At 38.2% G+C, this 26155-nt stretch overlaps 2 protein-coding genes across 8 annotated transcripts in view; one reads left to right on the top strand and one right to left on the bottom strand.

The window, feature by feature from the left end:
• The window catches only part of SLK (STE20 like kinase), a 42306-nt gene extending 23566 nt beyond the window's left edge, over nt 1-18740 (bottom strand). For 3 of the 4 annotated variants that reach the window (XM_083364399.1, XM_083364402.1, XM_083364401.1), the window contains exons 1-5: nt 18367-18740; nt 16894-17642; nt 4307-4471; nt 2238-2286; nt 1410-1559 (exon numbers count right to left, since the gene is read on the bottom strand). In XM_083364399.1, coding sequence (XP_083220525.1) covers nt 1410-1559; nt 2238-2286; nt 4307-4471; nt 16894-17043 — 514 coding nt within the window. In that variant the 5' untranslated portion in view covers nt 17044-17642; nt 18367-18740. The other variant, XM_083364400.1, reaches the window with a different exon arrangement.
• Nucleotides 18741-18939: 199 nt separating this feature from the next.
• Nucleotides 18940-26155, top strand: part of STN1 (STN1 subunit of CST complex) — a 29286-nt gene continuing 22070 nt past the window's right edge. For all 4 annotated transcript variants that reach the window (XR_014492593.1, XM_083363211.1, XM_083363210.1 and 1 more), the window contains exon 1: nt 18940-19071. Coding sequence is in view for 3 of the 4 variants with exons in the window: in XM_083363211.1 (XP_083219337.1) it covers nt 18963-19071 (109 nt within the window). In the remaining variant the exon portion in view is untranslated. The remainder of the gene's footprint in view (nt 19072-26155) is intronic.

The following is a 26155-nucleotide window of genomic DNA, read 5'->3' as shown; positions in this document are numbered from 1 at the left end:
TTTCATGCATTTAACATTTTTAAAAAATTATATCAATATCTCATGAGTAAAAGTTACTTTCAAGACATGTTTTTACTTACTAACTGGTATAAATTTAAAAAATAAAGAGACAAATGACATGTATATCCTTTATGTTGATTTAGTGTGAGATTCAGTGTAACATGTCAAAAGTCTAATGGTAACTAAGTCTTATGGTAAGTAAGCAGATCAACTTTTATTGCTGTCATTGACTGATACATAGATATGCATATACACATACAGTACACACAAAAATGTATTAAATGTACATTACGATGCTAATTAAAAGAGATTAAATTAGTAAAAGAGGAAGAAGAGAAAAAAATGCTAAAAGATATCAAATAAATACAGTTTTATTAGACAATATTTTTGCCTCAATTTCCAAGGCTGAGGCTGCCTCTAAAGAGCAGTGCTATCAAAGCATAAAAAAGCAAATCATCAAGCATGTATCTATAACTGCAAGACATTATAATAAAAAACAAATATAAGTATGATACGTTTGGCCATGTTTTTTGATAGAATTTCATATGTATGTATGGCAGGAAAGCAATTTCCAGTAGGATGGCCAATTTCACAATTTAAGTGGTATCTGAGAAACAACCAAGAGAGTATTACATTCACATGGCACACAAACCAACCAAAGCCCTTCAAAACATCTTAAGTAAATGAAAAGAATTAAAGAATTAAAGCCCAAGAATTAAAAACAGGAGTCATCTACAACATAAAGGGTAAGGACTATGGAGAAAATTACATGAGCACCAACTAGCTGTCAAACAACATGAGAAAATTCCTTAATTTCACAACATATGGACAGACTCAACCATAGTTTCAACTAGGAAACTTAGCATCCTAGACCAAGCTGAATCAAAAAAATGCCAGGGAATTCCTAGAACCTTGGCACTCAAACAAATCAGCCATCAATAGGCACATAGAGATAAACAACTTTATAAGCAGGGATTGATACCAAAATTAACACCAGACAATCAAGAAGTAAACAATATCCTAATCAAGGAACTACCAATAAGAAAACAACGCCTCCGCTAACACTGACAGGGCAAGCTCAGAGAACAAATCCCATTTCCTTTTAGCATTGAAGATGTTGGGTAAAAAAAGGTCTGCACACAACTATGCTCAGAAAGCATCAAGGACTTCACAATTCAAACCAGAGCTACATATCTTCTCTTATTTTGGCATTATCTGTGTTAAGGTACTTCATGCAATGGAGAAAAAAAACAGTTTTCTTTGAGATTAAAATCAGCGAAAGCAGATATACTAATTAAGTTCCTATGACATAGAAACAGCTGTCTATATTTATTGAGAAACTATTACTGATACTACACTAATATTAAAACAATGTAACTCTATTCTACTTTAAGAAATAGAATACTCACCTAGTTTAATATCTCCATCCAATGTGAAAAGAATATTGCCAGCTTTCAGATCTCGGTGAATGATCTTGCTTTCATGTAGATAATGTAGCGCCTCAAGAGTCTGCCTGCAAACTACCCTGATCTGTGACTCTGTCAGTGGTCTTTCCAGTTCTACAAGCAAAGCATACTCTTGGATTTAAATGTCTTTTTTTGCCAAAAATCTTGATAATTAAAGCAAAATATGCAGAAGTTGGGGAAGGAGTGTTGCCAAGTCAAAAGATCCAAAATAGATTATAAAGATTTTAACATTAAAATGCCCAAGCAGGAAATATGATCAAATAAGCCAATTCTACTTTATTGTAAGGCTACATTAACAAAATTTTGCAAATTTGCAAATACAATTACCTACCATCTCCCTTATAGTCTGAGAAACTAGGAAGGTCCCATCTGAACCTCTTGCCCTGCCCACTAACCAGTGCAAGAATTATGCTGTGTCTTATCTGTTCCCTTATTTCTTGCATTTCTTCAACATCCCAAGGTCTTTCCCACTAGCATCACACGTTTTAAAATTAGAATGATTACTTAAACTCATGGTCTAACATTATGCATTCATGTATATTTATCTTTGTAAATTAAACTAAAAAAGAAAAGCTAGGCATTAATGCAGACATGTCAAACTCGCAATGTCACATGACATCGCACAATGTATCAGAAGTTTTGCCATTGCCGGCAATGGGGTGGGCCGGCAGATTGACACCCCTGCATTAATGTATTAATGGTGTAAAAAATAACAGAAACTACCAATGAAATTGTATATTTTTCCAATATTTTGAATGTTGTCGTACTTACCCAACATTACTGCATCAACTGCACCACCAGCACAGAACTCAATGAGGATCTGCATATTTAAAAGAAAATAATATAGATGTTTACTTTTCAAACTGGCTTATTGTAGAACAGGAATGAAGCTTTCCTAATCAACTACACTAAACCTCTGGTTAGAAGTGTGCAAAACAGTTTGAATGTGAAATGTTTTAACTCAAAATGCCCACTTTGAGTTTGAAAGAATTGCTTCAACCTTGAAGAGATTGCTCTGTCTTCCTAGATCAGGGGTCTTCAAACTTGGCCCTTTTATGACTTGTGGACTTCAACTCCCAGAATTTCTCAGCCAGGCATGCTAGCTGAGCAATTCTGGGAGTTGAAGTCAACAAGTCATAAAAGGGCCAATTTTGAAGACCCCTGTCCTAGAAAGTGTTCTGACCTTACTGAAAATATTGTCTGCTCAAAATTGTTCCTTTCTGAATTCAAAACAGGTTGCCCTAAGTCTGGAACACCTCTGATATGTTAGGATCAACACCAGAATATTTTCTATGAGAGCAGGACAGCTGTCTTCAAACCCTGACATTGTTTTCAGAGATTATGAATTAAAACATTTTGCACATCTCTACTTCTGAGTTTCATTAGTTTCTTTTACCATTGTTTTCATTCTTTAGACAAACTTGATGAGACACATAATATCGGTTCTATTGTGGAAATAAGTTGTCTGTTGTTCAGCAGTGCAGTTAAATATTTTCACTGGGCCAGTGCTGCTGTAATTTTTCCAGAGCGACCATGAATTTAAATAAATTTACAATTACGGCTTAAAATGTTATTCCATTAAAAGAAAAAAAATGAACAAAGAAAAATATTCTACCTGCTACAATAACAGAATTTTATGATATGTTGATTGATATTGAAACAGATATAATATCAATAATAATCAATGGGAACTGTGATTCTATTAAACTTTGGGGAAATTAATGTTTGATTAATTTCATTAAAAGGTCCAAACCTTGTGCAATTCAAAAATCAAATATGGTTCATAATCTTTATATGTTTTAGAATATATTAAACATAAGGTATGCATTTGGAATGAATCTTGAATATGACATGCTAACTGTAATTTGTTCTACCAAAAATTAAATAGAAAAGAGTCATGTAGCCTGGCCTCTGTATTTCTTTGATTAGATGAAATTAAGTCAGGACATGACTAATGAATAGAACAGAATATGTTTTCTTCAAGTTACTGAGGTCACCAAATCTGACTTGCCTTAGTAATCAGTTATCAGTTATTCTTTCTTTTCTTCCTTCCTAGTTGCTTTAGTGTCTTTCCGACTAGTTAAGCAATTCCTGTTGTTTGGAAACATGAATGGCATTTGCCTTGTTTCAATATATGACATAAATCTTTCTTCCTCTTTCTGAGTGGAAGGGGAGAGAGAAATTATGGTCCAATTTTTCTCACAGGTGAAAAAGGAGAATAAAATCACCAATGCACATACAGTGCTATGCCATAACATTGTTAATTGTCGTCCATAGCAAAAAGGATGATTGTGCTTATTAAGATTTAATGTTATATATAAAATAGGTAATTATAATTTATTCAACAAATCATCATTAAGAAAATCCTAAGTTATAGTTAAGTGAAAACTTAATCATTCACATGGCAATGGAGCAGGTATTATTCAAGCATTTTAAAAAATGGTATTTAACATTTTGTTCCCCTTCTTTCATATTTCTCAAACATCCCATTGCAGCATAAAGCCCAAGTTCACAAAAAATATGAAAGAGGGATTGAATCTAGTCTTTCTACTTTGGCTGGCACAGCCTGCGCACTCTAGCCTAAATCTAATATCGAAGACAATATTTTTCTTTGTACTTATGCACAGATAATAATTTCTACAAAATGATTCATGAACAGCCAGCCATTATTTTGAAATGTTTAAAATGTTCACCATTTCCGATAGATGCAGTGAATTGCAAATCTGTCTCTAAAAATATATTTTTAAAAATGCAGACTGCATGGAGGCAATGTTAAGATTTAATACATAGTACCTTTTCTTCACTAAAGCATGTAGTTAAGAACAAAAGCAAACCCTTACCCAAAGATTATTTTCATAATAGAAAGCATCTAGCAATTTGACAATATTAGGATGATCACAGGATGCTAAGATATCAATTTCAACCATGTAGTCTTCAAGTTCTTCTTCAGATTTAGTATCAATGACCTTTGCAGCAGCAAGGACTTTTGTTTCTTTGTTCTGAGCCTGCAGAAAACATTAAAGCAGAACACGTTGGTTGTTTTATTCATTTATATGGTGGACATTTTATCCAAGTGTTCCTCCATGTTCTGGATATTTTGTAAATACATACTAGCATGTACTGGATCATCTAGAACATATTATTAGCACTTTCAATGCAACCTTTCCTTCTTCTGCAAAGCCTTCACGTTGACACCATCTTACTGAAAACAGTCAGCTAAGGCAGAAAACAGAACACATTTGTGTTGTCTAGATAGTATTATAATCTGCCTATTTCTTCCAAGTATGAGTACTAAGGCTTATTCCATTCCCAAATTAATTGGGAAACCAAAACACAAAGCATATGAAAACAGGTTCTACACTAGGAATTCTCTGCATATAAAAGCATGTGATTTACCACTATGCAATGGTTTCTTTGTAGGATCAACCATTTCCAGTTTGCTAAAGATTACTGAGAATTCAAGATTGTGTACATGCGTGCTAGTCATTTCCAAATCTAGGGGCCGGTGCTCATCTCCGTTTCAAAGCCGAAGAGCCAGCGCTTGTCTGAGGACGTCTCCATGGTCATGTGGCCGGCATGACTAGACGCCAAAGGCACACAGAACGCTGTTACCTTCTCAACGTAGTGGTCCCTATTTTTCTAATTGAATTTTACGTGCTTTTGAACTGCTAGGTTGGCAGAAGCTGGGACAAGTAACAGGCGCTCACTCTGTTATGCGGCACTCAGGATTTGACCCGCCAAACTGCCGGCCTTCTGATCGACAAGCTCAGCGTCATTACCCACTGAGCCACCGCGTCCCTTCTTATACCCTAGGAAAGCTCTAATGCTTATTAAACTAGTGTAGCATACTTCAAAACATTTTTACATAATATGATAAAGTGACTTTGCTTTGCTGTGATTCAGGATAACTAGTATAAATAAATTTTATTTATTCATTCATTCAATTTATATGCATGGATATAGTAATCCTCATACAGTCAAAAGTAAAAAATTGAATGCTATATCAAGCCAATATTAAAATAAAGAACAGATGGAAATTGTATTTTGTACCCAAAAGAAAATTACTTCTATTCCTTTAGGATTGGACAGAAGAAAGAGGTTCAGAAAATCTGAATACTGATTGTACTACTGCAGGGATGTCAACTCTGCCAAATTTCATACAACTCTTAATATTCCAATGCTCTTATCTCCATGCAGTCACTGCTGTCTGCATAGAGTAAGATTCCCCACAAAAAAATTAAATTACTGCAAAGCTGATATCAGAAATCGCAATATATATAAATAATGGGGAGCATGTGAACTTCTAAGATACTGTTCAAGAAGGGACACCTGAAGGTAAGTTGACAAAAGATTGATTGAGATGAAATGAAAGTTATAAGCAGCAGATTAACTCCATGTCCGACAACATGAATAAAAATATCACCCAACCCTGAATTTGTAATAATCTTATGTCTCTTTATTCTTTCATTTACCAATTAAACATAACAATCTTTAAACTATAAGGCTATCATTCTTAATACTATTTCTAAGAAAGAGTTAAAACTTAATCCTTGCTATTAAATATAAGAACACAACTGCTAATTTGATTTTTCCACAACACAGTTTCACTGGTCTCAACTGTTACAATGTCACAGTAAAAATAACAATAGAATTAAAACATGCAGTCCAAATTGCAAAAGCAGAACTAAAGTTGGAGAGAAAAATAATTACAAGAAATGTGGGCGAATGTTACTGAACGGCTGTATCACAAAGCTCCACTTTTAACAATTTCCTAAAAGCTACCAGGGAGGAACCAGTCTCATCTTAATGGACAGCCCATTCCACAGTGCTGGCATTGCTACGGTGAAGCAGTAACTTGTAGATTGTCTATCCTGATATTCCAGAAATTTGGAACAATACGAAAGCCCCCTATATGATCTAACAGTTTGGGATGAATTTACTCGAAGGAGTTGGTTTTCTAGATACATGAGTGCCAAGTCATGAAGGCTTTATTGGTTAATGCCAGGACTACTCTAAGTAGTACTTGGAACTGAACTATAACTTGTGTAGGGCCTGCCATATATAGTTCTAATATGCTCCCAATATCAGGAACCAGTAAAATATTGGCCTCCATATTCTAACTATCAGCAATTACCATGTAATCTTTAAAAATAGCCCCATGTAAAGTTATTATAGCAGCCAAAAATAATAATGGGACCAAAGTAGAAGCCTAATGTATGAATAGCAACTGTGTCTTGATTAGGTTGACTGTGAACCAATTCTCTTCCTTTTAAGACCAGGGGTAGGCAACCTCGGCTCTTTTATGACTCATGGACTTCAACTCCCAGAATTCCTGAGTCAGCTGACTCAGGAATTCTGAGAGTTGAAGTCCATGAGTCATAAAAGAGCCGAGGTTGCCTACCCGTTTTAGACCATCACAGTCACCAGGCATTGGGATAAAACATCAAGAGCATGCTAGTGACATAGTTGGGCATAATCAGCATTGTTTAATCATTGGATGACCTCGCCCAGTAATTTAATACAAATGTTAAAAAACAGGAGGGGACATGGACTGAACCATGTGGTACCCCTTAAATTAGGAGTCTTCAGGCTGACCTCTCTTCCCTCACTACAACAGATTGAAACCATTCACAGAGGAAGAAGCAAAAGCTCTGCAAAAAGATAACCCTATTTTTTTTTGCTAAACTATAGTCAACTTTAGATTATAAGGATTTTCAAAATAATTTCAGGTTTATTCCTAAAATATTATACATTCTTACTACCATTTATTAAGGCAATCAAGGAAGAGACACAATAGATTAAGACCCATTTTTCTTTAATTCATTCATCAATTATTAAAGATCTATGAGCTATATAATTAAGAATTATTAGTCTGCCTGAAAGTCTAAGTGCCTGCATAATTTTATACATAGCTTTAAAAACCCTTCCTTTCCTTTTCAACATATTATTCAGAGTTTCTTAGCTTGTACAATAAAAAATAAAAACAATTTCCACTTTGAGGTTTGTAATCTCAGAAGAGAGACCATTTTAAAATTCTGCTCTAGTTGGATAATTATCGGTTCCTATTCATGGGACCATTACTAACTGCTCTCTGGAAAGATTCCCAAAAGAAAGAAGCTCCAACTATATTCTTGTTTTTCAGGACTCTCTCATTTATACAGCCACACTTCTTAACCTTATGATTCTGAGTGGCTTAAAATGCAAAACATAAAAACAAGATGCAACAAACATTATAACAAAGGTGATATCCCTAAAAACTACAATCCAATCAAACCCTCTAAGTGGGGCTTCCACTAACAGCCTGGCCCCAGAGCTTGAGGCAAAATCTAGGTCTTCCAGATTTTCCAGATCTTCCAAAGTTTTCCTGATGGTTTATATAGTTAGGACTATCCAGAACTCTGGGAAATGTTCCATAAGACTATAGGTGCTATAACGGAGAAGGCATGCTTCTTGGTTTGCATTAGATGACACTGTTTTAAAGAAGAGAATAAGCCCATCATGTTAGATATAACAGAGCAGTTAAAGATAATAAGAGATTGACAGTTCCACAAGTAACCTGGCCCAGTACCACGCAGAGCTTCATAGGTGATAACCAGTACTTTAAATTATACCTGGAAGACTTGAATCCCACAAAGCAAAGACATTATAGTAAATAACTATAATAGTGTTATCAGTTTGGATCCAAAATTCCCTGCACTTGTGTGTTCTGGAACAACACCAGATTCTAAAATTGGTCTTCAATGGAAGGCCCCTCTAGAGCACATTGCAATAGTCCAACAAGGAAGTAAGGCATGTGTTCCAGGAGAAGCACAATTGATGCATTAGATTAAGTTGTGCAAAGACCTTCTTGGTCATGTCTGTCACTTGCTCATCAAGTGGAAACTGTGAGTCCTGAAATACTCCCAAGACTGAAGTGAACTGAGTATGATCAATGTATTGATGGTACTAATCCCAAAATGGCAATAATTCCAAGATGGCAATAATCTCACCCAACAGTTGTATGTAGATGTTAAATAGAAATGGTTCAGAGCTGCAACTTGGGGTGGCACCTTGCACTGTAATATTTAATAATGACTGTAATATTTGACAAGATATTTAACCTGCAAGATGGGATACAAATAAATGCTACAAATAATCAGGAATGGAAATTATATACAAACTTCCCCACAATTTAAATTTTATAGGACTATGTTGAGAATACTACAATTAGCTTCTGAACCTTCTAAATCTAGTTAACAGAATGGGACAAAAGTTGCAATTCAGAAGTAACTATTTTTTCCTATGGTGATTACTGTAGTTATTTCACTTTGAGCTCTTAATTGTATTTGTGTTCATCATTAAGCACTACACAAATTTAACTCCAAGACAATTATCGAGAAAACTAAAAATATCTGTTACAATTCTTTGGAAGCATAATTACAAACAAGTTACCATGTTCTTCTGTAATCCAAATCTAAGAACATATTAAAATGATAAATATACTTCAAGGGGTTCTGTTTTAAACAGAATATTGTTATGAAACTTATACAAAACAAGCTCAAAAGTATTAAGAGTTTAGGAAATAATTGTCAATACATGCTAATTATTTCAGGGTCCACAACTGAAGATACCATTACCTTATCTGAGCCATGGTATTTTTTTCTCTTCAAAACAGTAGCTCTATAAACCTCAAGAGAATCAGTAAACTAAATATGGACTGAAAGTACAGATTCATTCCATCCAAAAATGTATTTTGGATAAACCCATATAAGTATCTAAATAATTGGGGCATTGTTCCCTAGTAGATAAGTAATAATTACCATTACAATAAACTTTAAGGTACTTAAGACCAAATTACAGTCACAAGATAGAAGTGCAAATGCACACTTGTGCCATTGGGCTCAACATACATATTTCAGAAAATGTTTTTGCACATAAATGCAAATAAAAGCAAAAACACATAGAAAAGAAGAGCAAATAGAGCTCTGTCGGGTTTGACGCTATTCCCCTAGTAGTCACTTTCCAAGGTGGAGAAGCAGTCTCTTTCTCCGTGAAAAAAACTTCAATATCTTTAACATAATTATATCTATGTGTGCCTTCAAGTGAGTCTGACTCCTGATGACTACTTCAACATATCCCTCTTTTTTTTGGGGGGGGGCAAGATTTTGGAAGTGCTTTGTCATTATCCGCTTCCTCAGGCTGAGAGAGAATGATTGGCCCAAGATCACCCAGCTAGCTTTGTACCTAAGGTGGAACTAGAACTAATGGTCTCCTGATTTCTAGCCCAATTCCTTAATCACTACACAAATTTAACTCCAAGACAATTATCGAGAAAACTAAAAATATCTGTTACAATATAAAAATATACTGAATATTTTTGTAATGTCACTGATCCCAAACATATTGTCTCAAACAAAACACATGATGAATCTTCCCCAAAAGCCAGAGTGCATCTTTCCAACATCTTATTAGCAGTGCAAATGTTAGTACCTTGTAAATATGTATTACGCTGCACAATATTCAAAAATTTGTTTCACAATATGCTAAGAAGTCATTATTTTTAAGTGTTAAAAGAATCACCCCTGCTTTAAACTGCAGTACAAAGTCCAGGATAAATTTTATCAATGCATCTACAGATATGGAGGACTGCCTTTGAAACAATTGACTTACGGTAACTTTCCAAAGGATTAGATTGTTTGAGAATGCTATCATGCTTTATGAAACACCTTTCCGACTGCTTTGGAAAGATTTTCTTTCTGTCTATCCAGTTCTATCAAAGTTTTTCTTCCAATGTTATGTTAATTCTTTTCCAATTCATTATTCATCCCTTTTTCAAATGAATGAAATTCAAGAACTAAGAATAAATTATAACAGTAGATGATTTTTTTCAGATTTTGCTTCCTGAGCTATATACTTTCAGAATGTATTATTGCTCCTAAACATTCAGTTCTAAGGAAACGAAGGCATCACCAGACAACACACTGTTCCAAAAGATTTGATTTCTGAAAAAACTTTTGATGAAGATAGACCCCTTCAAACTGAACACAAATATAATTTCAGAATGACTGTATCATGTAGGGTTAGGTGTAGAAATCTTGAGAAATAAGAAATTAATGACTATTTGGTTTAATTGTATAATGTTTCCAACATGCTGCATGAGTTCAACAGGGCCAAGTGTTTTGCTGCCAATTTTCATTTGTACTTAGTGTTGGATATATCTCGCTGCAGTGTCCAACAATAATCAGACAGCACTGATGGATTCCAGTTGCCCTTATGCCATTTTTCCATTGTTGTAGGATAAGGACTGGCAGAGCCAGGGAGAGAGATTAAAAGAGGAATGAGTCTTGAATCACCACATAGGTAGAAATGAATTAACTAACCCCCACTTCTGTTGACCGTTATCTAACTCTAATGCTAATCAAATGACAACCATTAGTTGAGAAGATTTCTATGCCTAGGCTTTCAACAATAAATCAGTTAAATTGAACCTTCAGGTGGGGGCCTGGTCTTTTGCGCCTGACAATTGTGGCAATGTATGAATGCAAAAACTGAATCTTTAGTGACATGACTTTATGGTCTTGTATCCTGTAAGAAACGTGCCAACCAGCTCAATGTAGTTTAGTGCTCTGTAATTGCCAAGAAAATGCTCAACAAATAACAAAAACAACAAATAACAACTCTTCACTTTCATTGTTCATCATTTTCACAAAAATTTTCATCAGTCTGAGTTTTATGTGAAGCAGAGGCAAAAAAAAATGTTTGTTGGGTCAATAAGTGATTCATGTGCCACATTTTTCTGTCCTAGAAACAAATTCTTTCAGAGTGGCCATTTCTTTTAATGTTATGTGACTTTCTTGCGTGGCTGTCCCATTTGCATATTAACAACATACTTGGTATATCCAAGCTGCATTCCAAGTAGCAGAGCCACTACTTTTAGATCTCCACAGATATTTTAGTTTTAATGGATACACTTCAACAATTCCATGCTTTCATGTTTCTTCCATGTGGACAGCACAGTCAACAGGCACAAAAGGGTGTACATTGCCATTGTATAAAAACAGAAGATTTCTATAAAACAGTCAATAGGTTAAATTACAGATTCTCACTATTATTAGTCAAAAATCTACAGTATAAGATACACCCAAAGGTGTTCAAGAAGCATTTGTTTCCCAATGTACCATATCAATCAATAATACTTCCAACAACCAATCTCCTGACCAGCAGATAGAACCAGAGCATACTTGTCTTCATTCTTGCTGTCCCAGGATATAAATAACCAAAAATGAAAGCTCCTTCTAGAATGGAAATTTAAGCAACCAGCTTGGAGCTACTCTTCCTTTGTCTATTAGATGGGGTTAGATTGGTCTCCTGCTTACAATTTATTCTCTATGAAAGAGATGCAAGCTTCCAGACACCATTCACTCCACTGCCATTGAAAAGATAGAGTATGTTTCTTCTCAGCTCTGCAGGGCAGAACTAGGATGATACAAAAAATAAATCTGAAGACATTTCTCTGTCGATAACATCAACAAAATCAATGTTTATTTTTGGCCATAATGACATGCAACCTTCAAACGTCTACCCTAGCCCATAGATATTAGTATATGCAACACAAAAGTTAGAACAATACCTACCAATTCAGATAGAGTATCATTTATCTACAAACAATATGCACCTTCTTAAAGAGCATCATATTTATTGCAGTATAGTCTTTCATGCGTTACAACTCCTTTTGTCAGATGCAACTTATCTGCTTTGGATCATTTATCACAGGCAACTGTCTTTGTAACTGAACTGTTTATTCTTAAATGTTAGCTGACAAACAAAACTATCATGATTCAGATTTGTTAGTTCTGAGGAAAAGAAATAATTGAAGATTTGGTGACTCCATAGCAAATATTTATCATACAAGCTTCATGTTTGTAATATGATAATCAAGAATAATATTTCTTATTCAAATGAAATTATTATGAAACAGTCTCAAGTCTTGGGAGAAATATTGTTCTATTTATAAAAGTTCATTCTGCCGCAATTTTAGTTTAACTTTTATTTTTTGTATAATAAAAAGATATATGTATATGTCATAAAAATCAAATACTTTAGCTAGGAAAAAGACAATACAATATACAGCAGTAAACATAAAGCATTCTTACAGTTGTAGGAATAAAATGACAAGGCTAACTATAAAGCCGTAAACAAAAGCAGATACTTTATACTAAATCAGATAACTTTTTTATTTACCTCCTATGGTCAGCAATTTCCATGATTTCAACAGGTTATTATCATACAAAGAAAAAGAAACCAAAGCAGAATCTTTTCTAAATAAAAAATATTTTTAGTATAATATAAACATTTTGTTTGTTTCTAATTATTTTGACATAAACATTTTGTTTATTTAATTCACTACTGCTGCTACTTCTGTTCAGTTAGTCAATCCACTTTGAATTATTTAATAATATTCCATATTATTATTAAATGGGCTTTAAAATGGCAACTTGACTTCAGTCCTTTCTTCTCCTAAATGCATCTCACCAGAACTCCAGAGCAACTTTTGCAGATAGAGATGAGCAAGGGTACAGAATGAAGAAGAATGAAGGCAACTGTCTCATGCAATTCCTTTCTATTTATTAAATATATCACTCCTACTGAAGGAAATATTGTCATAAACATGTCCCCAATTAAACATATTAAGAAGAAAATCCAATTTATTCTTTAAATATTGCACAATATCACAAGTTCCAAAAGATGAATTCTCATAGTCAGGGAACTGTCCTTAAAATATTGCCTGAGAATGATTCATAGTGATCAATTGGGATTTATATCTGGAAGGTATATGAAATATAATGTAAGACAAATTGTAAATTTGCTTGAATATTTGGATAAGAACAACCAAGTCCCTGCAGCATTGATATTTTTGGATGCAGAGAAAGCTTTTGATCAATTGAATTGGCAATTCTTATTGAGAGTTGTTGAGGAAATGAATTTTGGAGAAGGATTCCTACATTCTATTAAAGCTATATATGAACAACAAACTGCACAAATTATAATTAATGGGGGGCTAACAGAGATGTTTAAAATTGAAAAAGGTACAAGACAGGGATGCCCCCTATCACCATTATTGTTTGTTTTAACGTTAGAGATTTTATTAATTAAAATTCGAGAGTCCTCTATGATAAAGGGAATTAAAATAAAACAGAATGATTATAGATTGAGAGCTTTTGCTGATGACTTGGTTGTGACAGTATCTCAACCGATACAATCGGTTATAGATTTGATGGAAATTATAACTCAGTATGGTAAGGTTTCTGGGTTTAAGGTGAATAGTAATAAGACTAAGATATTATCTAAGAATATATCTATGAGTGAAAGGGAAATGTTAATTAAATTAACAGGTTTTGAAATAGTAAAAAAGGTTAAGTATTTGGGAGTGTATATTGCAGCAAATGTAAAATTATATAAGAATAATTATGAAACATTATGGTTGAAGATACAAAGGGATTTAAATAATTGGAAAAAAATACAATTATCTTTATTTATTTATTTTATTTCTATACCGCCCTTCTCGCAGTTGTTAAAATGAATGTTCTGCTGAAGTTTCTCTTTTTGTTTCAAATGATACCTATATTGAAAAAGGATGCCAACCTTGATGAATGGCAGAAGGGTATTAATAAATTTATTTGGGCGGGGGAAAAAACCAAGAGTTAAATTTAAGATTTTACAAGATGCTAGGGAAAGAGGGGGACTCAAGGCACCAAATTTGAAACTGTATTATGATGCGGTGGCCTTGACATGGGTTAGCGATTGGCTTAATTTAACTAATAAGAGAATACTTCACCTTGAGGGTTGGGATTTGGTATATGGATGGCATGCATATTTGCTTTATGATAAAAAGGTGGATAGGGCTTTTAAATCTCATATTCTTAGAAGTGCCTTGTTACGTGTCTGGAAAAAGTATTATTATAAGTTAAATTATAAAATACCGATTTGGGGAATTCCTGGACATGCGATAGAAGGTGTATCTATGGGAGTGAGCTTGGATATGTTTTCCTATAAGGAATTACTTAGATTGGAAGGGAATGATTGGCAACTTAAATCATTAGAGGAGTTAAGACAAGAAAACATAAGTTACTCTTGGTTTTAATATACCCAATTGAAAGCTAGGTGGAAGTTGGATCAGAAGGTTGGCATCACAATTACAGATGAAAATTTAGTAAAACAAATTAGAGATTTAAATTGTGATATGTATTGTAAATTTTTTTTTCTGTAAAACTCTTTAATAAAAAAAAAATATTGCCTGAGAATATATCCAGTATAAAACTGAACTGGAAGGAAACAAAACGTCCTTCTTAGAAGAAAAGTCCATTAAAGCAAAAAGTAAAGATGCAAAGTACACATATTGCTTCCTCCTTTTTAAAATAAATGTTTGAGGTAGATAAGATTTAATTTATACCTTGAAAAAGGTGACTGCTGCTAAAAAGAATGGGTGGAACCAGCATGTATGTTTGAGCTGACACACAGAATATATTCAAATATAAAAATAAGACATCAGAGTTATTCAATATGTGCCTGGAATATAAGTGACTAATATAACAATACAAGAACCAACTTGCCTACCATGCCTCCTAGATCTGTGGAATTAAAACAAAAGCAACAATTGCATTCATTGGATTGAACCACAGTGCTATAAATATTGCCACTCCACAAAGTTATGCTCACTATAATTCAGAATCTCCATTTGTAATTCAAATCTAAGATTAGACATTGACAGTGAGCAGCTTTATGACTGACACGCACAAACTGCTGTCCAAATGACTGAAGTAGAAACAAAATTACCGGCATAAAAAATGAAATCACAAAACTGATCATACATATTTAATTATTAAAAGTAGATTATTTGAAGCAAAATTTGTTAGCCATACCTGCCAGCTAAAAAACTCTTCCTGAGGAATATGGGTCAGTCTCTAAGTTACCCTAATTCAATCAACACTGTCAATAGTCCATTGCCCCACCCCCATTGCATCTTCAGTCACTTTCAACCAGGTTATGAAGTTTTCCAATGGACTCAGAAGCCTGCAGGGAGTGGATTAAAATCTTCCCTTATATTAAATGAATTTTGTTCTGCTAAAAATTTGCCATATTTGTAAGCTGTTAATAATTAAATCCAAACAATGAAAAAAGTTTCACACTTATTTTAAAAACTGTCAGTTTAATATTAAGTATTTTTTTCCTTAATGGATTTTTCAAAAAGCATTTACTGTAGAAAAAGCTTAGTATAGTTTTAAAAAAACTATATTAGTCATAGCATAGATGGGCCATCTGAAGTTCTTAGTCACTGATCAATTTAGCTAGTAGCAGTAAATAAATTACTAGCTTCTTAATGACATTAATGGAATAAAATAAAATAGCTTAGTATCACTAACTGGCAACTAATCACCAGATCAAATGATTGGAAGGGTGAAACTGCTGGGTTGTTTATGGAAACAGTAAAGTTTAATGAGATGAAGAAGGCATGGCAATTTGTAACACTGAAAGAGCAGCCCATTAATTCATGGAATTCAAACATTTGACATGTAATAGTTAATCTCTGTTCATATCATCATCAATGACCCAATTATGAATCTAACATTCTAGGATTATCCAGGAAACACAAGAGGAAAGCCTATCTCACATCATGAATTAGACTACAATTCTAAATATACTTCACTTCCCACACTTTGAAGGAAAGGAACAATATTAAATAAGACCATTGGGAATCAGGACTATTATATAGTAATTTAAAAGCATTTGGTCTTGATGAAATTCCTATGTTAAGATATGCTCACCACTCTCTATAAAACAGCAGATTCCAAAAACAAATAATTATTGAAGTCATATTTTTAGAATTTGTTTTCTAAATATATTTTCAGTATCAAACTGTAGCCTTGTAGGCATGTCAAACTTGCGACGTCATGTGATGTTACATGACATATTGCGACTTTTTCCCCATTGCCAGCAATGGGGTGGGCGTGGTTTTGTTGTGAGGCATCCGGCCCGTGGGCCGGCAGTTTGACATGCCTGTAAGGAAATCATGTATTATATGAAAAATCCAAACTACCACTTAATTGAAATGTGTGAACTTTTATCTATAGACAACCCCGCACATTTCTATTTTTAATGAGGACAGTAGAAAAAAGAAAAAAATAACTTTGCAATACTTAGTAAAGGCAAATGGGTCTATGTTCCAAGAACTTTTTTCAGTTTCTTTATTCTAAGCAGTGATTAAAAATTGACTTATCACTAATTTTGATAGCTACTTACATTCAAGAGAAATCCGTTATTTTACTATATCATGTAAAAATAGCCCAACGCTCATTATTCTATGGATTATAAATTTTTATAGTGTTTTTAAATTCAGGGCCTAGAAAAATACAATTTACCAAAGCAGCATCAAATAAAAAGCATTTCTTACCTTAAATACTTTGCCAAAAGCACCATCACCCAATTCTCCTATAATTTCCCAAAAGTCCTCTGGATTCAAATCTCTTTTGACATGCTCATACTGTTTCTTTTTCTTTTCACCACCCAACTTGAAGATCTTACGGAAGTTAAAGAAGGACATATTTGCCCTTTTTAGTTCAAAAACTATTTTAAAACTCGTCAGAAAAAAATAAAGCAGTTGTTCTCTCTGTTGTTTGGTCTAAAAGAAAAACAGTACAAAATTGTGACCACTGTGCTATGTGTCAGTAACAGTGCTAAGAAAGGAGCAGATAAGAACAATTTGCAGTCTATATTTTCGATTCGTCAATCAGAGCAAGTAGCAGCCACATGCAGTTTTCCCTCAAGTTTATCGCTGTAGGTTTAGCAACCTAAAACTCATATAATTAGCACTAAGTTCTTCTAATTACTCAGTGCTTATGACCAGGCTCCAGAGACATTATCCAAAAAGATGTGTTGATGGTTAAGAGTCTGAAAGCTGAGGAGTGGAAAACAAATGCCCACTTGATTCACGATGAAGGATCCAATATTAAATGGTGAGCATGTGTGAAGCAGACAGCTGTATTCAAGTCCTGCCCCTTATTCAACAGCACAGACTACTAACATCGCGTCAAAGGCAACTCTTCCCTTGGTGGTTGAAAACTTCAGCAATCCACGAGAACGGAAAATATGCATCTTCTTTCCTACCCTAGCACGAGACTTGCCTTCAAGAGAGCATGGTGTCTATTGGGAGAGAGGCAAGAGACAAAGTAAGTGGAATAAGAAGATACTCCTCAACAATTTTCTTACATATACATTAAATTGTGTGTGTGTGTGTGTGTGTGTATGTATATAAATCAGAAGGGTATGGCTGACTGATGAAGACTAAAGAGTCAGAAATGCATCTCAGTCTCCTTTAATTCTTTGTTAGTAATTTACACAAATATATGAACTGTCCGGTGTGACTACAGCCTGTTCGATGGCCTTCAAGATAGGCTGAAAACAGGAAATAAAGATTTGCCCCATGTTTGGGGCCTAGCAAGGTAATCTAAATAGTTAACATTTGACATATATAACATTTGACATATATTGTGTAAATTTTAAATTGCTAACAAAGAATTAAGGGAGACTGATATGCATTTCAAACTCATTAGTTTTCATCAGTCAGCCATACCCTTCTGAGATTCGAACTAAAAAATAGTTAACAAGCGTTGGACATATACACACACACACACACACACACACAAACATATATATATATGAAATGAAAAGTTATTTCCTGTGGAAACATGGACTTACATGAAAACCTCCCTCCCCTTCTTCGTTGGAGAAAGATGGAAGAAAAATAGGTTGGGAGCAAAATAGTTTTGTTTTGTTTTTTTTAGGAAAAGCCGCAACCTTCAATGGTGGAAGCTGCTTGTCTTTTCCAACAAATGGGGGAGGGGAAAGAGGAGAATGAGAAACTCACCAGCCGAGAGGGATTTTCGTCTCCCCGCCGCGGCAGAGGCGATGGGGAGGATGACGCCCGCCGCCTTAAGCGTTCTTACTTCCTGCGCCTCCCCCACTCCCTCAGACAGGGGGGGGCGGAGCACAGGAAGAAGGCTCGGTGGTCTCGCTTCCTTTGCCCCCCCCCTCCCCTCCCTTGCTCTCTTGTTCTAGCGACCGCTGCCGCGCGCGCGCACGCACGCACGCACGCAAGCAAGCAAAGGCCCCCGGAATCGCTCCCAGCGCTTTCGCCCGCACCCGACGCGGCGGCGCCTCCTCTCCCTAGCGAGCTACGCAGGCGCTCTGGCACTCCAGTTCCCTCGAACGCGTCTTTCCCCGAGCTTTCATCCTTTCGCTGTAATTCCCTCCTTCGGTTCTTAACCACCGGATATTACCTCAGCAAAAGGCGGGACAGGAAAAATAAAAACAAAAAAACAAAAGCAAAGGATGAAATCTCTTCCGGTTTCTTTACGCTAGCTCACAGGTAGGCAACCTCGGCTCTTTTATGACTCATGGACTTCAACTCCCAGAATTCCTGAGTCAGCTACGCTGACTCAGGAATTCTGGGAGTTGAAGTCCATGAGTCATAAAAGAGCCGAGGTTGCCTACCCCTGCGCTAGCTCGTCCTGTGCGAGACCGGGCCGCCTCCGTGAACAAGCCAATGAGAGCGCGCCGGTCCCTTTGGCGGGTAAGGCAAGCAAGTGTTTAGAATTGAGGTCAGAGGAGGGCTGGGCTGGGGGGTTTACTAGGAGTGGAAGCGCCAGGAGGCCCTGCTATGGTTTCCCCGCTAACGAAAGCCGTGGGGTTTTTTTTCGGTTTATTTAGGCCAGGGGTCTTCAAACCTGGCCCTTTTATGACTTGTGGACTTCAACTCCCAGAATTCCTCAGCCAGCTTTGCTGGCTGAGGAATTCTGGGAGTTGAAGTCCACAAGTCATAAAAGGGCCAGGTTTGAAGACCCCTGATTTAGGCGCTTCCTCTGTAAGACGGCAGTACGAGAAAAGCAGAACAAAACCTTTCAGCTGGTGTGCTGGGCTGGGAATTTGAGACTTAATGATCACGTTCTTTAAACTGAGAATGCTTGAATGAGGACAGTTAGTCGTGACAGTTTTGCCGGCAGATCTGCAGTTTAGCCCTCGGTACTCCCCTTAGTGGAGCCACATAACGGGGGATGATGTTTCCTGTTAAGAAAACGCGATTTTTAAACCATAAAATCGGTTCGAGATGAAATACATTTTAACTTGCCAATGTTTACATGGAAAAGTGTGCCATATATAGTGTGAATTATGGGTAGTCATGAATAAAGTCTTGTCTCGGATTGATGAAGCCGTAATGATTGTGTATAAGAATTGCATTAGCCTACAGGTAGTCCTCGACTTACAACAATTCATTTAGCGACCATTCAAAGCTACAACAGCACTAAAAACATGACCGTTTTTCACAGTTACCACCTTTGCAGTATCCCCATGATCATGTGATCAAAATTCAGATGCAGCTGGGAACTGGTTCATACTTATGACATTTGCAGCTTCCTGGGGTCATGTAATTTTTTGTAACCTTCTGACAAGCAAAGTCAATAGGGAAGCCAGATTCACTTAACAGGTTACTAACTTAATTCACTTAACAACTCTGGCAAGAAATGTAAAATGGAGCGAAACTCACTTAAATCATCACTTAACAACATAAAGTTTGGGCTCAATTGTGGTCGTTCATCGAGGACTACCTGTATATACTTTTTAAAGAGCAAAAGCTCTTTGTACCTGGATGTTGATTCAAAAGCAAGTGCTGCTGATTTCAAAAGTGCTTTGCTGGAGTAAATATAGTTTCAATCTGCATGAAACATTGTAACAATACTTTGGTTATTTAAAGGCTTACACTGAGCGAAAGGAATGTCTAAAGCTACTTATTCTAGATAGAAGAACAATTATGACTGCTGCTTCTATTCTTGGTCTAAAGCAAAAATGCTAGATTACTGTTATCACCTGTTTGCAAATGTCTATGAAGATTCTCAGCCATCCAGGTCATAGTTATCCCAAAGATGCTTTTTTCACGAGGCAACTGGACTTTGTTTTTTCTTTGAAGAGGTTTCATTTCTCATCCAAGAAGCTTCTTTATAACACCTGTTTGGGACACCTGTTTGCAGATTCAGAGTAGTTTCATTGCTATTAGTGATTTTGTTGTACATGTTGTATAGCTTCCCGTTTTTCATGAATAAGCTTATTAAATCCATGTCTTATAATTGAAATTCTTCCATTTTTATTTGAGAACTGGAGATTTTTGTTCTGCTTTTAGAGGTGTTTTTTCAAGCCTGTATTTTTGACTACTATATTTCCCAGTTTATTCCTGAGTTTACTTCTCTTATTAAATTCTGCTTACCTTTGGAGATGTCGGTTTCTCATGTCTTGATCTTGGGAAACATAGTTGTTCACAAGTTTCAGACTACTAAGGAGAATATTAAGCATTTGTCCATCTTTCTAAGTAGATTTCCTTTCTGATTTCATAAGCATATTTTACTTTTAGTTTCAGTTTTAAAGTAGTAATCTTGTACATGTCCTGTACATGCTTATTTAGCTATCAATAAAAGAAGCCTCAATTTTTCATCTGTCTGCTCGCTCTGATCTGGGAATCATTCTTCCTTCCTTCTTGATGGAATTTTTTTTAAAAAATGGAAATTGCCAGTACTATAATAATGATATGGCATTACCAGTGTTAATTTTAAAAATCTCAATAGTGTAGATAAATCTGCAGTTTTCTCTGAATTTAAGGAATCCAGCCAACTGAGCAATATGAAGTTCTAGAAGAAACTTCATAAGAATAGATTGCTGGGACACATTGAGGAAAACAAACATCTTTGCTGACTTGCAAAAAGATGGGCAGTTTTTCATGTGAAGGCAGTAGAAAAAAATCACTTTTTGAATAGAAATATTATTGTGCAGTTTTGTTCTAAATATTGTTATGTATCGTTTGCAGACAAAATAAATAATGTGAAATTGGGATAGTCCTGCTGCTTCGCTATAAACATACAGTAGTTTCTTTTTCATTCAGTTTGATCTGATGAATCTCATTTGTTCACTCATTTGGTAAAGTGATATTTTGTGAAGTAAGTTCATGTTTGTGAATTCTGTAACAAATTTATTCAACTACTGTAGAAATTAGATCGTTGTATTAATACTGAAACTAAAAATACAGTGGATTATACAGCTATGCAGGGAACCAATTTAGGATCTCCTTAAAAAGGAGAGAACTGATTCTGTTTGGCAATTAGTAAGAGCCAAACCCATGGATAATGGATGATGGTTTAAGTTAAAGCATACAATTTTTCTGTCTTTTTCCCCCCTGCATGGTGTTTTATATGTCAGTGAGGCATCAGTCTTATACTTAGTTAAATTAAGCTCCACTAAATACAGTTGAACTCAAATCTCCGAGGCTTGCTTAATAAGTGTATACAATGTTATTTTTTCCTGCATAGGAACAATAATTTTAATATTGTTTCTTTAGTAGAAATAATACATTGTTTATCATTTTATGAAAATGGCAATTATAAGCAAAAATACTTTTAAAACCAGTGAAATTGATATTTTAGTTCATAGAAAGTAAGCAGCTTATTACTAACTTGTCAGATAAAGCAATTAAATAGCCCTCCTAGAGATAAAATGTCAGCTGAGTTCTTATTTGTAGTTGTACTTCATGTGATAAGCTCTTTTTGCAGAGATTATTAGGAACACAAATCTTCCTAGTGTTTTGATGAGGAAAGAGAATGAAAACAGAATTTCAAATACTGTAGTCTTAAAGTACATGAAGCAAACATAGTTAGACATCAGTATATCTGAAATGTTCTCTGATATTTACATTAAATTTTCTCTTAAAGTATAATTGGCTGGATAAACAGTAGTCTTAAGTAATTTTTATTAATATATGTTTGTGTATGCATACTATTTGAATTAGACTTAGCAAAGCAAATGTGCAGTATTTCTCAGCTTTTTAATTGTACTGTAAACTAAATCTTCACATGATTCCTGCTGACCTCCTATTAAGGGTATTTGGGACTGTACTCTTAGTAATGCAATCATATTAAGATTGAGGTGTGTATCAATTAGGCTCAGTTGTGTTGCTATAATTCAAAATAGAATATATTCTATATTATACCATAAAGTCAAGGTTCTATTTTTGGTTTATATACTATATTTCTGTATTGTTAAATTTTGGTGAACTTCAATGCTACCTCTGCAAGAAAGACAGAAAATGTTATACCTGAAATGTATTAATTATTAATAAAAAACATGTGAGACAGCTTATTAAATCCCTTAGTCAGAATCAATATTATCATATTAATATTAATTATTGTACTTCAGTACAGTAGGTAGTAAGTATTACAGGCACATGTCAATGTATCTTAAAATAAGAACCTTGGTGGAGCAGTGGGCTAATGCCTCCTTAAGTAACACCAGCTGCCTGCAATTAGTGCAGGTTCGCATCCCACCAGGCTCAAGGTTGACTCAGCCTTGCATCCTTCCGAGGTAGGTAAAATGAGGACCCAGATTGTTGGGGGCAATAAGCTGACTTTGTAATAATGCCGCTTGGGGGGGGGGCGAAAGCCCTAATAAGCAGGCATATACCGTATATACTTGAGTATAAGCCGAATTTTTCAGCCCACTTTTTGGGCTGAAAAATTGCACTTCGGCTTATACTCCAGTCAACAAAAAAACTTACCGAGGACTTGTGCGCGGCCGAGGCTTTGGTGCTTCCGGGATCACGCGCACCTCTCCCAAGCCACCGCCATCCGGAGACCTGCCGAAGTTTGGGGAGGTTTGGGGAGGTGCGCGCGCACCTCCCCAAACCTCCCCAAACGTCGGCAGGTCTCCGGACCTCCGCGCCTTGCCTGCCTGCTTCTTTCCGCAGCGGAAAGAAGCAGGCAGGCAGGGCGTGGAGGAACGGAGACCTGCCGACGTTTGGGGAGGTTTGGGCGCCTCCCCAAACCTCGGCAGGTCTCCGTTCCTCCGCGCAGACCTGCCGACGTTTGGGGAGGTTTGGGCGCCTCCCCAAACCTCGGCAGGTCTCCGTTCCTCCTGCCGACCTTTGGGGAGGTTTGGGCGCCTCCCCAAACCTCCCCAAACCTCGGCAGGTCTCCGTTCCTCCTGCCGACCTTTGGGGAGGTTTGGGCGCCTCCCCAAACCTCCCCAAACCGTTCCTCCTGCCGACCTTTGGGGAAGTTTGGGCGCCTCCCCAAACCTCGGCAGGTCTCCGTTCCTCCGCGCAGACCTGCCGACGTTTGGGGAGGTTTGGGTGCCTCCCCAAACCTCCCCAAACCTCGGCAGGTCTCCGTTCCTCCGCGCAGACCTGCCGACGTTTGGGGAGGTTTGGGCGCCTCCCCAAACCTCGGCAGGTCTCCGTTCCTCCTGCCGACCTTTGGGGAAGTTTGGGCACCTCCCCAAACCTCCCCAAACCTCTGCAGGTCTCCGTTCCTCCTGCCGACCTTTGGGGAGGTTTGGGCGCCTCCCCAAACCTCCCCAAACCTCGGCAGGTCTCCGTTCCTCCTGCCGACCTTTGGGGAGGTTTGGGCGCCTCCCCAAACCTCCCCAAACCTCGGCAGGTCTCCGTTCCTCCTGCCGACCTTTGGGGAGGTTTGGGCGCCTCCCCAAACCTCGGCAGGTCTCCGTTCCTCCGCGCAGACCTGCCGACGTTTGGGGAGGTTTGGGCGCCTCCCCAAACCTCCCCAAACCTCGGCAGGTCTCCGTTCCTCCGCGCAGACCTGCCGACGTTTGGGGAGGTTTGGGCGCCTCCCCAAACCTCGGCAGGTCTCCGTTCCTCCTGCCGACCTTTGGGGAAGTTTGGGCGCCTCCCCAAACCTCCCCAAACCTCGGCAGGTCTCCGTTCCTCCTGCCGACCGGAGACCTGCCGAGGTTTGGGGAGGCGCCCAAACCTCCCCAAAGGTCGGCAGGTCTGCGCGGAGGAACGGAGACCTGCCGAGGTTTGGGGAGGCGCCCAAACCTCCCCAAAGGTCGGCAGGAGGAACGGAGACCTGCCGAGGTTTGGGGAGGCGCCCAAACCTCCCCAAAGGTCGGCAGGAGGAACGGAGACCTGCCGAGGTTTGGGGAGGTTTGGGGAGGCGCCCAAACCTCCCCAAAGGTCGGCAGGTCTGCGTGGAGGAACGGAGACCTGCCGAGGTTTGGGGAGGCGCCCAAACCTCCCCAAAGGTCGGCAGGAGGAACGGAGACCTGCCGAGGTTTGGGGAGGCGCCCAAACCTCCCCAAACGTCGGCAGGTCTGCGCGGAGGAACGGAGACCTGCCGAGGTTTGGGGAGGTTTGGGGAGGCGCCCAAACCTCCCCAAAGGTCGGCAGGAGGAACGGAGACCTGCCGAGGTTTGGGGAGGCGCCCAAACCTCCCCAAAGGTCGGCAGGAGGAACGGAGACCTGCCGAGGTTTGGGGAGGTTTGGGGAGGCGCCCAAACCTCCCCAAAGGTCGGCAGGTCTACGCGGAGGAACGGAGACCTGCCGAGGTTTGGGGAGGCGCCCAAACCTCCCCAAAGGTCGGCAGGAGGAACGGAGACCTGCCGAGGTTTGGGGAGGTTTGGGGAGGCGCCCAAACCTCCCCAAAGGTCGGCAGGAGGAACGGAGACCTGCCGAGGTTTGGGGAGGTTTGGGCGCCTCCCCAAACCTCCCCAAAGGTCGGCAGGAGGAACGGAGACCTGCCGACGTTTGGGGAGGTTTGGGGAGGCGCCTAAACCTCCCCAAACGTCGGCAGGTCTGCGCGGAGGAACGGAGACCTGCTGACGTTTGGGGAGGTTTGGGGAGGTGCGCGCGCACCTCCCCAAACCTCCCCAAACTTCGGCAGGTCTCCGGACGGCGGCGGCTTGGGAGAGGTGCGCGCGATCCTGGAAGCACCGAAGCCTCGGCCGCGCGCAAGTCCTCGGTAAGCTCCGGGCGGTCACTTACTTCGCGTCTCCTGAGGGAAGGGGGGGCGACTGGAGCGGGCGTGTTTCCTCGCCTGCTGGGCGCCGCGATTTGCCCGGGGAACGCGCGGGCCCCGAATGGCAGCGTGGAGCGAGGAAGCGGACAGCCAGGGCTTCCCCGAGAGCCGCGGCCACACAGGGTATTCCTGTGTATTCAGGCTTGCAAAATGGCGGATCAAGCCTCTGCTGGCGGCAGAGGCTTGCAGAACGGCGGATCGGCTTATACTCGAGTCAATAACTTTTTCCAGTTTTTGGGGGTGAAATTGGGGGTCTCGGCTGATACTCGAGTCGGCTTATACTCAAGTATATACGGTACATAGAATGAAGGCTATTGCTAAGCACATTGATTTGTGCTTAGATTGTAAGCCGCCCTGAGTCTTCGGAGAAGGGCGGGATATAAATGGGATTTAAAAAAAGAGCTATGAAGTATGGTTGATCAGTGCTTTGAATTGGAAGACAAAGGTTTTTCAGACAGCATGGGGTGAGCATGGAGCACCTGTTTTCTGTTTCTTAAAGTCTGTGTTTCCGCAGGAGGAGGAAAGGTAGATGTACAGTCATGGGAAAATGTGCATATTGGACTGTATGGCCCTCATATAGTCCCAATGCACTCTTGGCCTCCAGATACAAAGTACTGTACAGATCTATTCTGTTATAGGAACAGAGGGTAGCTTGTAGAAGTTACTATAGGAGCTCCTGTGCAACTTTACTTCACATAATATCTCTGAGTTCTTAAATCTGATAGTGTTTCTTTTTTCTGTTGCTGAAAAATAAAACAAGCATGAACTATCCTGTCACTTCAAAGGAGTCAAAAGAAGATTGTGTAG

The sequence above is a fragment of the Vipera ursinii genome (genome assembly GCF_947247035.1).
Source record: "Vipera ursinii genome assembly, chromosome: 5".
Classification (NCBI taxonomy): domain Eukaryota; kingdom Metazoa; phylum Chordata; class Lepidosauria; order Squamata; family Viperidae; genus Vipera; species Vipera ursinii.
The sequence above is the reverse complement of the archived record's forward strand: the minus strand, read 5'-3'. Positions and strand labels throughout refer to the sequence as shown.